Genomic DNA, 13,577 nt, shown 5'->3' with positions numbered 1-13,577 from the left:
CAAGACGCCCCATTGGCATGGTAAATTATTTTTCCTCAGAAAAGAGTTCACCATATTTTCATCAATGACTTTGCAATAGGCTAACACAATGACTTGGAGAAGGTGATAAGAAAGAGGCCAAAAGGCGCAAAACCGGCTTCCAATAAAATGATCAAATACCCCTATTTTGAAGGTAAATTTTTAAATCATCCTGCAATCTCCGGGCGTTGGATGAGAAAAACTCCGATGTTTGTTGCATTCGGCCTCGCTGATGGCATTAGTATTTTTTTTCGAAAGTTGACAAAATATATTTATACCATGAGAATTACATTGGGGACTAGAGGTCCCAACTTACATTTAAATAGCATAACGATCGAGAGCAATACTCCTGAACCATCATGTGAAACAAAAGTAGAAACTAATCAAGATAAAGATAACTAATCCATCCTGCCAGTTCCACTGCAAAAACCATCTAACAAACAAGGCTACAGGCCTACCAACTTCCCAACAAACCAAGAATCAGTTCTTCTTCGCTCCAGACTTCCCGAGGACAAGTACAGCTGATGCCCGATGGCATTAGTTGTGATGGAATTTTTTTTATACAACCCTTAAAGAAGCATAATTTGATCATTTCCATATTATTTTTTCCAAAACTAAGCACCATTTTTATGGAATTGATATTCGCACTCATATTTTATATTGGCCCACTTCCTTTTAATTTGTGGGAAGTGATATATCCGCCCCTTTTGATCACTTGGGACACCCAGCAGCCCCTATGCAGTCATTGATACACTGGTGCTGGCTGCTGGGTATCCGAAGTGATCAAAAGGGGTGGATATATCACTTCCCTAATTTATTACTTTCTAATCACGTGTAAGGTGATCTTTTAGGGTCCGTTTGGATGAACATGAAATAGAATTAGAAGGAAGAAAACAGATTATCATTTCTTGACTTTCCTTTTTGAAACTGATTTGCTGGGAAAGTGAAATTGTAAGAAAAGGGTATGCATTTTGAAAATTTACAGCTGACATGGACCCGTCATGTGAATAGGAAATGCCAACCTAAAAGCGTTAGGAAAAGGCAATGCACTTCTTATTTTGCCATTCAAAAAGATGTTAGGGAAAGGAAAATATGTCCTTTTACTCTCTCTTTTCTTTCTAATTTTTGGTGCAAACAGACCCTTAGGCTAGGGCTGCACAAAAAACTGGCCAAACTGATAAACCAAACCGATCCGGGCCTTTTGGTTTGGTTCGGTTTTTCTAGGCATTGGTTCAGTCATGGTTAAGACTTTTATCGAACCGATGGGATCAGTTTGGTTGATGGTTTTTTAGTTTTAATCCAAAAATAAACTAAGCCGAACCGATGGAAAACTATAGACACCCCATTTTGGCAAACCCCTGTAGACGCCCATTGTTTGCCCACGCCCCTCCCAACTCAAAATTGCACCTCGTTTCTTTTGTCTTCTTATTAGAGGTCATTTTTGCCATTTTGGGTAGTCTAGGGGTAATTCTGTCATTGTAGTTACCCTATGGGTATCAACCCTAGTTATAAATGCAACATAAGAGCCTCATTTAAGGGAGGATATTTTTTGGAGCTAGAGTTAGAGGTTATAACTATGAACCGAACCAAACCAAATTGGTCAAAATCGGTTCGGTTTGGTTCGGTTACGATTTGGATCAGTTTGGTTCAAAAAACCTCCCTAAACCAAACTGAACCGAACCGTGTGCAGCCCTACCTTAGGCCATGACAGGCAACCTTGATTTTGTTTTTCCAAGATAAGTTAGTTTCTCTAAGTGGTGAGAGAGGGGTTTTAGGTGCGGGAGGACAGACTTGATAGGGCACATGTGAGTAGAGGGTGAAAACTGAAAAGTAGCTAAAAAATAAGGAAAAAATCATCATATTTTGGGTAGAGCTTTTTGTTTCCATGTTTTTCATGCTTTTCTCACACTCTCCTTGCCAAGTCCATCTGGTATCTATCCATCTCCCACCTTTCATCACCCTTGGGTAAGCCAACTTTCCTGGAGAAAAAATTCATGGTTATCAAACTTGCCCTTAGAGCTCCCCAAGAGTTAACACCATCATTAAGACAATAGATTAGAGTGAGGAGTACCATCATTAAGACAATAAAATAGCACACAATACGTGTGAACTTAACTTATGAAAACAATATGTGCGCTAAAAAAAATGCATGCTTTTATGACTTGAGTTTTTATCAGGTAAAAATACAGATGGTAAGAATTAAGAACTTAAATCTATAATTATGTTGCTAGCGTGGAAACGGATTCGGGAAATGAAACGACAAAAGGAAACGGGAAACGCAAGAAAAAAAATAAAGTGGAAACTAAAAACAGGAAAACAATAAAAAAAAACGTATGAGAAACACATTAGAAATGTTCCGGAAATGATAGAGAAATGTCAATGAAATCACATGTGAAACACGAGGAAAACATGCAATATATGGTTCTGTAAATTAAATTTTGTTAAGTTCAAATTTCTATTTGGATATTTCTTACTCTTGGTTTTTATTACTGTATACACTGTGTTTTCCTTTTTAATATCCATTCCACAATTTTGGGAGATGATTTTTTCACCCCCCCCCCCCCCCCCCCCCAACCAGGATTATGCGCACCTCTTTTAACGTGATTGTGAGCAACTTTAACGCTTTTTTGACGTCAAAAGGGGCGCATCATTCCTACAAGGGGTGAAAAAATCATCGCCCACAATTTTTTGTGAGTTTTTTTAAAATGGTTTCCGTAAGTTTCACACACGTTTCACATACGTATTCTACATGTTTTCCATACATTTCTCATGTGTTTCATATAAGTTTCTTATATGTTTCTCATGCGTTTCATAAAAGAGTTTCCCACCTTTAAGAAACAAGTTTTAGGGGAAACGAGTTTCCCACCGGCTCAAGGAGTTTTGGCTACTTTGGTCCCACAAAACATAATCAACACTGACTTGGTGAATCTCCATGGTGGGCCCACATGATCCTGGTCCCTTGCCATATATAGAGCCCATCACTGTTAAGAAAAGGCACTTGAATGCACGCATCCATCTAAAAGGGGAGTCATGCAATCTCTTCACTAATAACCGGACATCAGAAGCATATTCACAAATATCTTTGAATCTTTCAAAATTTTATGATTTTATTGTGATATTTTGGTAAATTGAAAAAATCTCGAAATGATCCTGAAATTTTAGAAAATGTCATGATTATTGTCATTTTTGTTATTTACTGGAAAAAATATCACTATAACATCACAATAATTTTCTAATATTTTTTCAGGGAAATGTTATCAACACAACCATATTTTGATATTTGCACAAACCAGCTGTCTTAATGTCTTTATTTCCTTAATTGGCTGGTGAAGTGGTGAGAGCATTTTGGGAAATGTAATAACCTTTTGACAGCCTTTTAAATACTAAAAGACAAGAGGGTTTAGGGACAATATCAAAATATGACTGTGCTGATATCATTTCCCTTATTATTATTATTTTAAATTATACATTTTAAAATATTATATTTTTCCAATTTTGTCCCCATATAGAAATTCCCGAGGCAAATATTTGTGACTGATCAAAAGATAAGCTCCAAGTAGTCTCTACCTTTCCTCGCTTCACACATTCTTCTATCATGTTAACTCAGTCAAACTTTAACTATCAGTCAAACATAAACACAAGTTTAGTTTCTTTTCATTGAGATAAGAACCAAATTTCACTTTTAATATTTTCACTCTATAGTGCAAACCGAGACAATTGCAGGCTCATGTGAACACCACTGTGACTGCAGCTTGTAGAGGCCTACATTGATCAGTAATTATCGCAATCGAAGGCTCTCTCTCTCTCTGAATGACAGTAAATTTATAAGAAAAAGAAAGAGAGGAAAAAGCCACGACCGAGATAGTCAGTACAAGAGAAAGAAAAAATGTATTACAAAAAACAAACAAGAGAGCTGAATTCAAGGAGGGAGAAAAAAAAAACCCAAGCTAGTGATCTCCTATCCTTATTTTAGTTAGCCAAATAAGTGACTTTCATCTCAGCTGCATTTCACAACTAAGCAACACAAACTGGCCATGATGCTGCACTCTCATAAATGGAGAAAACAACCATACTATATCCTTTTGTCAAGTATGTAATGTCTAATCTCCTACTGTGACTACAGAACTACACCAAAGTGACTGTAAGTGTTAGAGTAATTAGGGTTTAAGTAAGGATGCTTAAAGCATTACACCCAAGGTATCTAGTTTGGAATACCAAGTTTGTGGCAATCGAAGTCCTTACCCAAGGGTAGTTTCACATTTCTCATCACAGAGAGAGATTGGAAAGAAGAATCAACATCTACATACAAACAAATAATCATGACCTTATTCGACACAAAACGATAGTAAAGGCATTTATCCGAGTTATATGTCAGAAACCCAAAGCTCTTTACTACTTTGCCAAATTTCTGATGTCACAATTTAGGGTTTTAATAGGTTAGTGGGCTCTAGCCCAAATAGGCCCGCTACACCGGTCCATTATCTTATTGGGCTTATATTAGAACATACATGGGTTATATTATATACCCAACAATAAGTTGGTCTGTAAATGGCATCAGCCCAAAAAGTTTGAGATCCATTACAAAAAAAAAAAGCAGAATTCTTGGCTTGCAGATAAGTAATATGAGATAAATGGCATGTGCATCTCTTCCTGCAGGGACATTTTCTGTTGATCAATGAACTTTCTGTGTTATTTTTCCCCTCAATGTCAATTTTTCAACTCTCCTGGCATTTATTGTGATTCTATTTATCGTCTTCATCGGTCTTTTTGCATCATGGTAAAGAATCAATCTAGTCTCTTTACAATGTTTGGATGCATTGATGCAATCTTAAAAGCAAGCCTTTAATGGACGAAGCGCTCCTAGATATTTCACTTACTCTCCATTTCTTTGAGCCTCTTATCTTGATCCTCATCATTGTCTTGCAACCTTCGTCCCCATGACAGGGAGTAAATTTGCATATCCTTTGATTGCACTGGCATGTTTTTCTTTTTCTTGTCCACAACCGTGTAGTTAGTTGTGGAACAATCTTTTTTCCATCCTATTCAAGTCATTGCCTTGCATCACCAAATTCTCTTTTGTATCATACTCACCCAAGAAGTAATTTGTACTAAAATTTCTTTTTATAGGGGTACAATTTCCTGCTCTTCATCCTCACACACAAACTGTCGTTGGAGAATTTTCTTCCATCCCCACCTCAACCGATAAGTGCCTAACATCTACTACATGAGTGATTTCCATGTCACCTGTACTGATAGAGACTGTAAGACATTATTCTAAGTTAAACTCAAATTTTTCATGGAAAAAACATAGATCTTGGAAGGCCAAAAACTATACATGGTCACAAACTAGGCAATGTAGTATCCAGTAGGCAGTTCACTAGGTGAGAGTTACTCAAAAATGCACAAATGGAAATACTCACATTCAAATAATAGTCAACAAGTAGAAACTTTTGGAATTTTAATCCATACAAAGAAAACACTTGCTTTAACCTTAGGTCCATAAGTTCCCTTTATGCTGACAACATATGACATGTGTAGAGCGATGACAAATGAGCTCAGTATAAGAACAGTAGCAGGACTACCAGAAACACCGACTCCCATTGGGTTATAAGAACTTTTTCTCTATCACTTTGTTCCAAGTTTCGATCTCGAAAATGCACACATGGCAATAATTGCATTCAAATAATATTTAAGTAGAAACTTTTGAAATTTTAATCCCTGAAAAGAAAACAACACCACTTACTTTAGCCCTAGGTCTATAAGTGCCCAATATGCAGCCAACATATGACACGTGTAGAGGGTCCTTGTTACAGATAACATCTTGTTGTTACATCGAAATATATAAATGTTGACTAATCTGGCTAACGTTTAACTTGGTAAAATGAGATAGTTAAATGACAAATGAGCCCGGTATAAGAACAGTACCAGGACCAACAGAAAGAATAAGTGATACCTGTTAGATTATAAGAACATTGTCTCTAGCACTTGTTAAACTTTTGATAAGTTTTCTCAATATGAATGAATAACATACACGAACTTCAAAGGCTGAATTTTTTGGGCTACAAAACTAATAAAAACAGGGAGCCTCTGCTGTAGATGTGGAAGTCTCACCGCACATTATGCAGATAAATTCTACTTTGATCCGAGATGCATCAACAACCATGCAACCGACATCCATAATTGATTAATATCTGAAGGCAACTTTCCTTTAATGGAAATATAACTATTATTGTAAGAGCTAGAGGAAAACATAGAAAATGACCAACCTGGACACAAGCGAGTGGAGACAAGCAGCAAAATAAAGGAAAAACTGCAAAGACATCCTCAATTGGGAAACTATCGCTAGTTACTGAGCCTAGTCTATAGCCTGATAAGGAGTCTGTATCTAAATTTTCATCTCTTTCAGTTAACAATACAGTGCCAAAAACTATTCAATAGTGTTTGCAATCCTCCAAGGTCATATTTGGAGATCATTGATCTAATCACATTAAGAAATTTACTGTCAACAGTAGAAGGCCTTGAAAATTCAATGTAAGCAGCTTGGCACCATATTTAAGAGCTAAAAATTTCACCCCGTTTAAGTCCTCCGTCTCAACCAGAGGAGTAATCTTTACCACTGTTCCATCAGTCCCTGTTTAAGCCCCTAATAATCATTGCCCCTGGATTCCCAATGCTTGAACCATCAGAATTCGCATTAATTACCCCAAGATGTGTGTGGGTGGGTGGGTGGGGGGGGGGGGGGGGGGGTACACTTTTAATAGAATTCACACCATCTCTATAACTTAGAGACTGGGACTCCATAGAACAAAGTGACGAACTTCCTTGAACTGGCCCAAGGGAGCAGACTATTGAAGATCAAACTTCTCAATGCAATGGCGCCCTGTTCGTGCTATAATGTATCTTCTATTGCATTCCTTCCAGATGGTACATGCCATCGTCAGAGTAAAGAATCCCCATAGAACTTTTTCCTCTCTGGCAGCCACAAAAAGCAAGCCTCTGACTGCACAAGGTCTTCTATGGTTTGTGGCATCACTCGAGAACATCCATCTGAACGGAGACCAGATGAATTTCCAAAGCTTGGAAGCAATAGGATAGTGAAAAGGCTAGACGAGAAGGCTTGCAAGAGCCTATTTATTGAGGAAATTCTCCCAACTAAGATAGTTTGCCTAATTATAAAATCAATGGTTTCCTTTCAGATCTCTTCATCACTTGATCCCGTAAGGGTTTAGATAGCTTCCCAATGCACAACTGCAAACCTAGGTACACACCATGCAATTCAGCTCTGCCATATCCGTGGATATTTGTGAAGTTTTCCATGTTCATCCCTGCGATCACCCTCATCACCACAGTCAAAGTAACATTGATCTTCTACCCCAATACTGCTTCATAAAACCTCAGAATTTCTTTGAGATTTTGAGCATGATCATAGAAAAATCCACAGAAGATAATGACCGAGCTTCACTGCCATTCGAAAAATAAAGGATCCATAGAAGATAGGAGTGCACCCGGCACATCATGAGTGACTTTCCAATCTCGATTCACCTACCTTAATACTCTATAGAATATTATGACCGAACTTTCATTACCATTAAGGCCCCATTTCGTTCGGCGTAAAAATGGACGTAAATTTTGTTTATGTTAAAAAAATGGACGTAAAATTTGTTTTATGTTAAAAAATGGACGTAAAATTTCTTTTATATTGTAAAAATGAACATAAAACAAATTTTATGTCCATTTTTACTTTAAACAAAAAACGGAGCTTAAAGAAAAAATGAATCCATAGAAGATAGGAGTGCACCTGGGACATCATGAATGACTTTCCAATCTTGATTCACCTACCTTAATACTCTATTAATCCCCTATTAGAATTCCCTTTCTACTCAGAACTTCAGCCACAATCATGGATAGGGAGGAGGCAAGGGATCACCTTGTCTCAGTCCTCTTGAGATTTAAAAAATCATTAGAGGAGATCCATTGATAAGAATCGAGAACTAAGCATGGTACCTGACATGTACTCCAGGAGGTTCCATTCCCCTCTAATTATATATCAGTCTTGCATAGCTCCACCCCATTTTTTGTGCTGAGAACCCTCGTATAATGTAGTGTGAAGCTAAAAAACCACAACCACCACATCATCAGTTGCGGTGTGGAGCTGAATATATATATATATATATATATATATAGAACAACAGCTTGGGGAGAAAGTAACTTTCAAATTCCGTAAGACTACTATATTTGGTCGAAAAATGTAAGCGGGCCACTTATATTTATTAAATTTTGGCACCTACCATCAACACTTTCTTTTATAGCTAAAGGAATTATTACTAACTTATATGATTTTATATGACTAGGAAGTTGTAGAATTTATTTAGAAGGCAAGAACTCATACTCATGCTAGGAGTTTTTTATATTCATGAGTTAGTAGAGGGCATTTCCAAATTTTGGGATTTTGAGAGCCCATAATAATTAAGCAACCGCAAATAGATCTTTCCAATTATCTATGATATCAATTCACATGGACGTCTATAGTTTCCAACTGAGAATTAATATTTGAACAGACACTGGAAAAACTTCATAATTTATGGGACATTTTATCGTTTTGTGGTTGTGCATTTCAAACCTTGAACAGTGGGCATTTGCAGGTGACTTGATTCTGTTATTCAGCCATGGAATGCAAAGGAAGGTCGTTGTTTGGTAGTTCTGAGAGAGCTGTAAACTTTCCTCTTTGAGGTTTTTATCCACTCTCCATAGTGTATTAAATTTTGAATTGGTGTGATTTGTGGGCATGCTTTTCTACATTATGAATAGTGGATTTCCACAATCTTGAGGTTGATGGATCTGTTGGGGAGCGTGCACAGTTTTCACTCCTACAGATGTTTTATAGACAATGTAGATGAGACATGTCCTTTAGGTAGGCGAAAAAAAAATGCAGTGAAGGCACAGACAACGCCTATATTAAATGATTGCAGGGGAGCTTCGAAATCATATCGATAAAACCAGGCTATTGAGAGAGATGATATAATGGAAAAGATGCGAAAGCTTAGAGGAAGATTTATATGATCAGGAGAACTAATTTTGGTCTCTCTTGCCTAATTGGGAGGCCAAAACAATTAGATGCCTAACTGACATATATGAATGGTGCTACATATGGAATTGTCCGCGTTTTCTTATTTGGGGTGAGTTGTGAATTGACAAATAGTAGTAAATTTGGTCTCTGTTGCCCAATGGGAGGCCGCAACAATTAGATGTCTGACTGGCACATATAACCGGTGCCACTTATGGAATTTCTGTGTTTCCATATTTGGGGTGTAGAGAATAATTGCGAGGTCTTCTTTGTTGATTTTATCCTATTGGGCCCTTCCTACTGTTTGAATTATACGAGTATCACCCTTTTCATAAAAAAAATCACAGCTTCGAAATTTTGGGCAGTTTTTTGCTCCCTTTTTCCACCGTCCCTTGCAAAATATAAATAGCCACCTAGCTAAATCATCTCAGGATCCTGAGGAAAATGAGAAGCCTTAAAAAATTTAATCAATATAAAGAAAAAGAAATTAAAGAACTCCTTTGATAGTAAAAATTTTGATACGTTAAAGTGAAGGTAATAAGGAAAAAAAAATCCTTCGGTGAAGACTGGCATGACGCAAATCAGGAGATCTTGTTCCATAAAGTTAGAGATTGAAGTCAAAGAATCCACATAGGGCACACATGGCAGATAAGACAAAATGTTAAATAGACCAAGATCACATTTTACGTCCGACAAAGCAATGATAAAGTACATTTTTTCAGACTGTTGCACCCAAAGAACTCCCTGGCCGTGACTGAATACAGAACAGAGCATACAGATATTAGCAATCTAAGATTTGCTCCAACGACAAAAAATTATCATATAAAAGATTTTCTACATATGACTTTTAGAACCATTAAAAATTCTAAAATTGCAAATAAATCCAGCACAACGTTGCATTCCAAATAAAATCCAACAATAAATGATCATGACTACAACCAAAGAAAATATCCATCAAAATGCATAAGTTCAACACATTTTTTCGAAGGAAATCTCAATTCGTGAAATGCCTTGGTGCTTGTTGCAATGTTCAAAACAATGCGACAAAATATTAAAGCGTGAAGATGAACCAAACATATAAAAAAATTAATAAAATCTGATGCATGAAGAACAAACTAAGCATTCGAGGCCAAAACATATGAGCATTAAATTGTAGTAGAAAAAAAAAACGAAATATGTTCTAAAAGACGAGCATTATTATATAATCAAGCATGAACACCATGGAGATGAACTCAACACATAAACAAATTAACATCTGATGCAGGAAGCACAACCTAAGCATTCGAGGGTAAAATATATGAGCATTAAAGTGTAGTAAAAAAACAAAATATGTTTTAAAGACTAGCATTATTATATAATCAAGCATGGACACCATGAAGATGAACTGAACATATAAATAAATTAACATACGATGAAGGAAGCACAAACTAAACATTCAAGGGTAAACTATATAAGCATTAAAGTGTAGTAGCGAAAACGGAATATATTTTAAAGGACCAGCATTATTATATAATGAAGCATGAACACAACTTTTTGCCATGAAAAGGCACGTACAGCAACATGGATGTGCCATGACCAGCGGCTTCTAGATTCAAGTGCCTTAGAAATTTATTTGAAACCTCACGAGCTCCATCATGGTTTCTCGTGCAGAAACAGTTTCAAGGTGATCCCATCCGCAAATCACCTCTCGGATACTAATAGCCGTTCGGCAAAGTTGTTCCCCTATATCATATTGCCCCCCTTGAAGCATTAATTTTGCCCTGGTTTCGAGCAAAGTAGCTTTCAATAGTGTTAATTCCTTGTAAACAGCTGGGTTCAAATTTGTAGGCTGCTGAAATGAACTTTGCCAACACAGGGATTTCTCGAGACCTTTCTTAATGTGGGAAAGGTAAGATTCCTCCACCGCTTCCAATTCATCAGTGCACAGTCTCAATAGCTCCAAAGCGGCATTGCATTGTACGTATGTGGTAAAAGTTTGAATTGCCAGCGGTAAAACAAATCGCCTAGTGAAGGATAACAAGTCAGGGACCTCTAGTTTGATGATGGCCGGATCTTTCCCAAATTTAAACAGTAAAAAACATGCTGCCCATATATGGTCAGCATCACGAGGAAGAGACCCTTTCACGATAATTGCCTGAACCATAGCTCGAGCAACTCCGATACCTGCACTTTTACGTGCATATAACTTGACAATGTCATGGACATTGATTGAATCATGCCTAGTACTTCTCCTTGCAATCCGAAACATCACCAGCATGGTAGATGCTTCGTCTTTTGATTTCTTCGTATGACATGCGAAACGTCCGCAAGTTACAGCATTCCGGCACTTCTTCCAAAGATGAGAAATACCGTGCTTTTCTAAATCTTCACTAGCAGCCAAATCCAACAGGGAAACTGGAATTGGTGAAGGAGCAAACCAGCCACTCGCCAAAACCATTCGTGTTGCCAAATTCCACGGACGATCTGCAATATTGAATATTGAAAAACAAACATCTAAAAGCTGGATGAGAAAAGGATTGTCTCTCAACACCGAGTCTTCTTGATCACCCCATGTCAAATCTCTAGCAGGCATTCTGGTAATGGTGTTGAGTAGTTTGCTTGCACTGATTGGAAGCTCGGATAGGATTGCCCCGACAAGAGCAAGGCCCAATGTAAGCCCACCCAATTTCTCGTTGATGACTCTAAGAGCATCATTGTCCTCCCACGGGAGATCTTGTAATCTCCCCTTCATCAAGGACATTGCCTCTGCCTCAAATAAGTAAGAGAGCTTCAACGGTTCCAGGTTGAGTATCCGAGGCTTACGTGTGGAAATAATGACATGTGTCTCTCCACCAAAACGTGGGAGAAGGTCCATTATGCTCCTCTTATCCCACCAATTCTTCTCATCTTCCAAGTTATCAATCACGAGCAAGAAAGGGATGTCCCGCATGAACTCTTTTCTCACTCTACGGATGGCTTCCTCCTCCATCTCTTCAAAGCTCTTCGGTCCATTACTCTCAGGACAGAGATGGTTTTCAATGCTCACATCAACCCCCAAGAAAGACAACAAATTCATGTAATTTTGATGAACATACCGTGCTTCCCCGCCTAGCCAAAGAACCATCCGATATCTTTGAGAGACTTTATAGGCAAATTCTAACAACAACTCTGTCTTACCAATGCCTGAGATGCCAGAAACACAGGCAACACCTTTCCCATACAATATGTTCTTGGATCTCCACCTCCTTCCATGCCGCCCTCCACTCTTCCCCCTCGAAGTCCTATAATGACTCGGAGGACTCCAAATGCCTTGCATCTCGATCTTTTCTTCGGATTCCTTCCATACAGCCACCTCTTTGCCCTTCCTCTTGCTCTCATCCAACGATTTCTCTTCGCTTTCTTTCACTACCCCATTTTTTTTACTTCTTCCCATGCTCGAACTATTTTGTTTATGACTAGTTTTGAGCTCGAAAAGTTCAGTTTCTCCATTCCCATCAACATCACCAAACAAAATAAGTTCAAGCTCGAGAAGCTCTTCCTTTCTTCCAACGAAATTACCATTTCGAGGAAACAAAAACTCTTCCTTCTCCACCATTTCCTTCCACTTGTTCACCCTCTCTAGAACACCTCTCCTCCCCAACCTCATTCCCAAATGAACAATAGCCTCGGAAATGCAATCCCTCCAATTACCAGGGTGTGCTTCGAATTTCGATTCCCGCATGCATGAGAGCCCATCAATGGCCTCTCTCCAATCCCCCTCCGATCCGCCATACGACATCCAGAGTGCCCCACCATGTTTCACCCAGATATCCCCCCGCCTCTCGATGATTCCCCTCGCCACACAATCCTTGGACTTCAATCCAAAGAAAATAGGAACCAAATTCTTCCTACCCAAGAAACTCCTTAACTCATCTATGACATAAAAATTCGAAAACGATTTCTGGGTTAGAATAATTACTCCTAGAGTAGCAGCATTCATCACCCTGTCCGCGATCAGACGATCCTGATCGTCCCTACACCGGCTCCTATCCGCCATGAAGCAAGATATACCTTGCAATTCCAACTCTGCGCGAAGCCAATTGACGAATCGCAGCAAGGACGGCATGCGCCCATGAAAACCAATGTAAACATCACAATATCTGATCCTAGCAAAGGATGAGAAACAAGTGGGAGACTGTACAAACCCAGCATCATCCCACTTGTTCCTAGAACTCTTTTCATCATCACTATTAAAACCTCGACCGTCAATCGAAAAATGAGCATCAGAATATCCATCTGTAGAAGAAATCTGATCAAGGGCTTCAAAACCCACATGTAGTTTTTCACTAACCCTCAATGGCTTATCAGAAGATTTGGGTTTTTGTGGTTTGGAAGAGGAATCGGAGAAAACCCTAAATGGGTCTTGGATATTTTTCATATAAGATTCAGAACCACTGGTTTTTGGAGAAGGAATAGCAGAAAGGGAAGGGGAGGAAGACAAAGAAAGCTTACTGGTTTTTTCCTTTGGAAACTCCAT

General features: G+C 38.3%; 1 protein-coding gene across 1 annotated transcript; it reads right to left on the bottom strand.

The window, feature by feature from the left end:
- Positions 1–10,682: 10,682 nt before the first annotated feature.
- LOC143887960 (uncharacterized) lies at positions 10,683–13,577 on the bottom strand. Its single transcript, XM_077392211.1, has one exon. It carries the CDS (start codon positions 13,575–13,577, stop codon positions 10,683–10,685), a length of 2,895 nt encoding a protein of 964 aa, XP_077248326.1.

The sequence above is a fragment of the Tasmannia lanceolata genome, unplaced genomic scaffold, assembly GCF_043159265.1.
Source record: "Tasmannia lanceolata isolate RefF3 unplaced genomic scaffold, GAP_Taslan_0.1 ptg000012l, whole genome shotgun sequence".
NCBI lineage: Eukaryota > Viridiplantae > Streptophyta > Magnoliopsida > Canellales > Winteraceae > Tasmannia > Tasmannia lanceolata.
Note: the sequence above shows the minus strand (reverse complement) of the source record. Positions and strands in the feature narration are given on the sequence as shown.

Excerpts from the sequence above, each read along its gene's own strand:
- LOC143887960 (XM_077392211.1), bottom strand. The coding sequence starts at position 13,577 with ATGGAGTTTCCAAAGGAAAAAACCAGTAAGCTTTCTTTGTCTTCCTCC.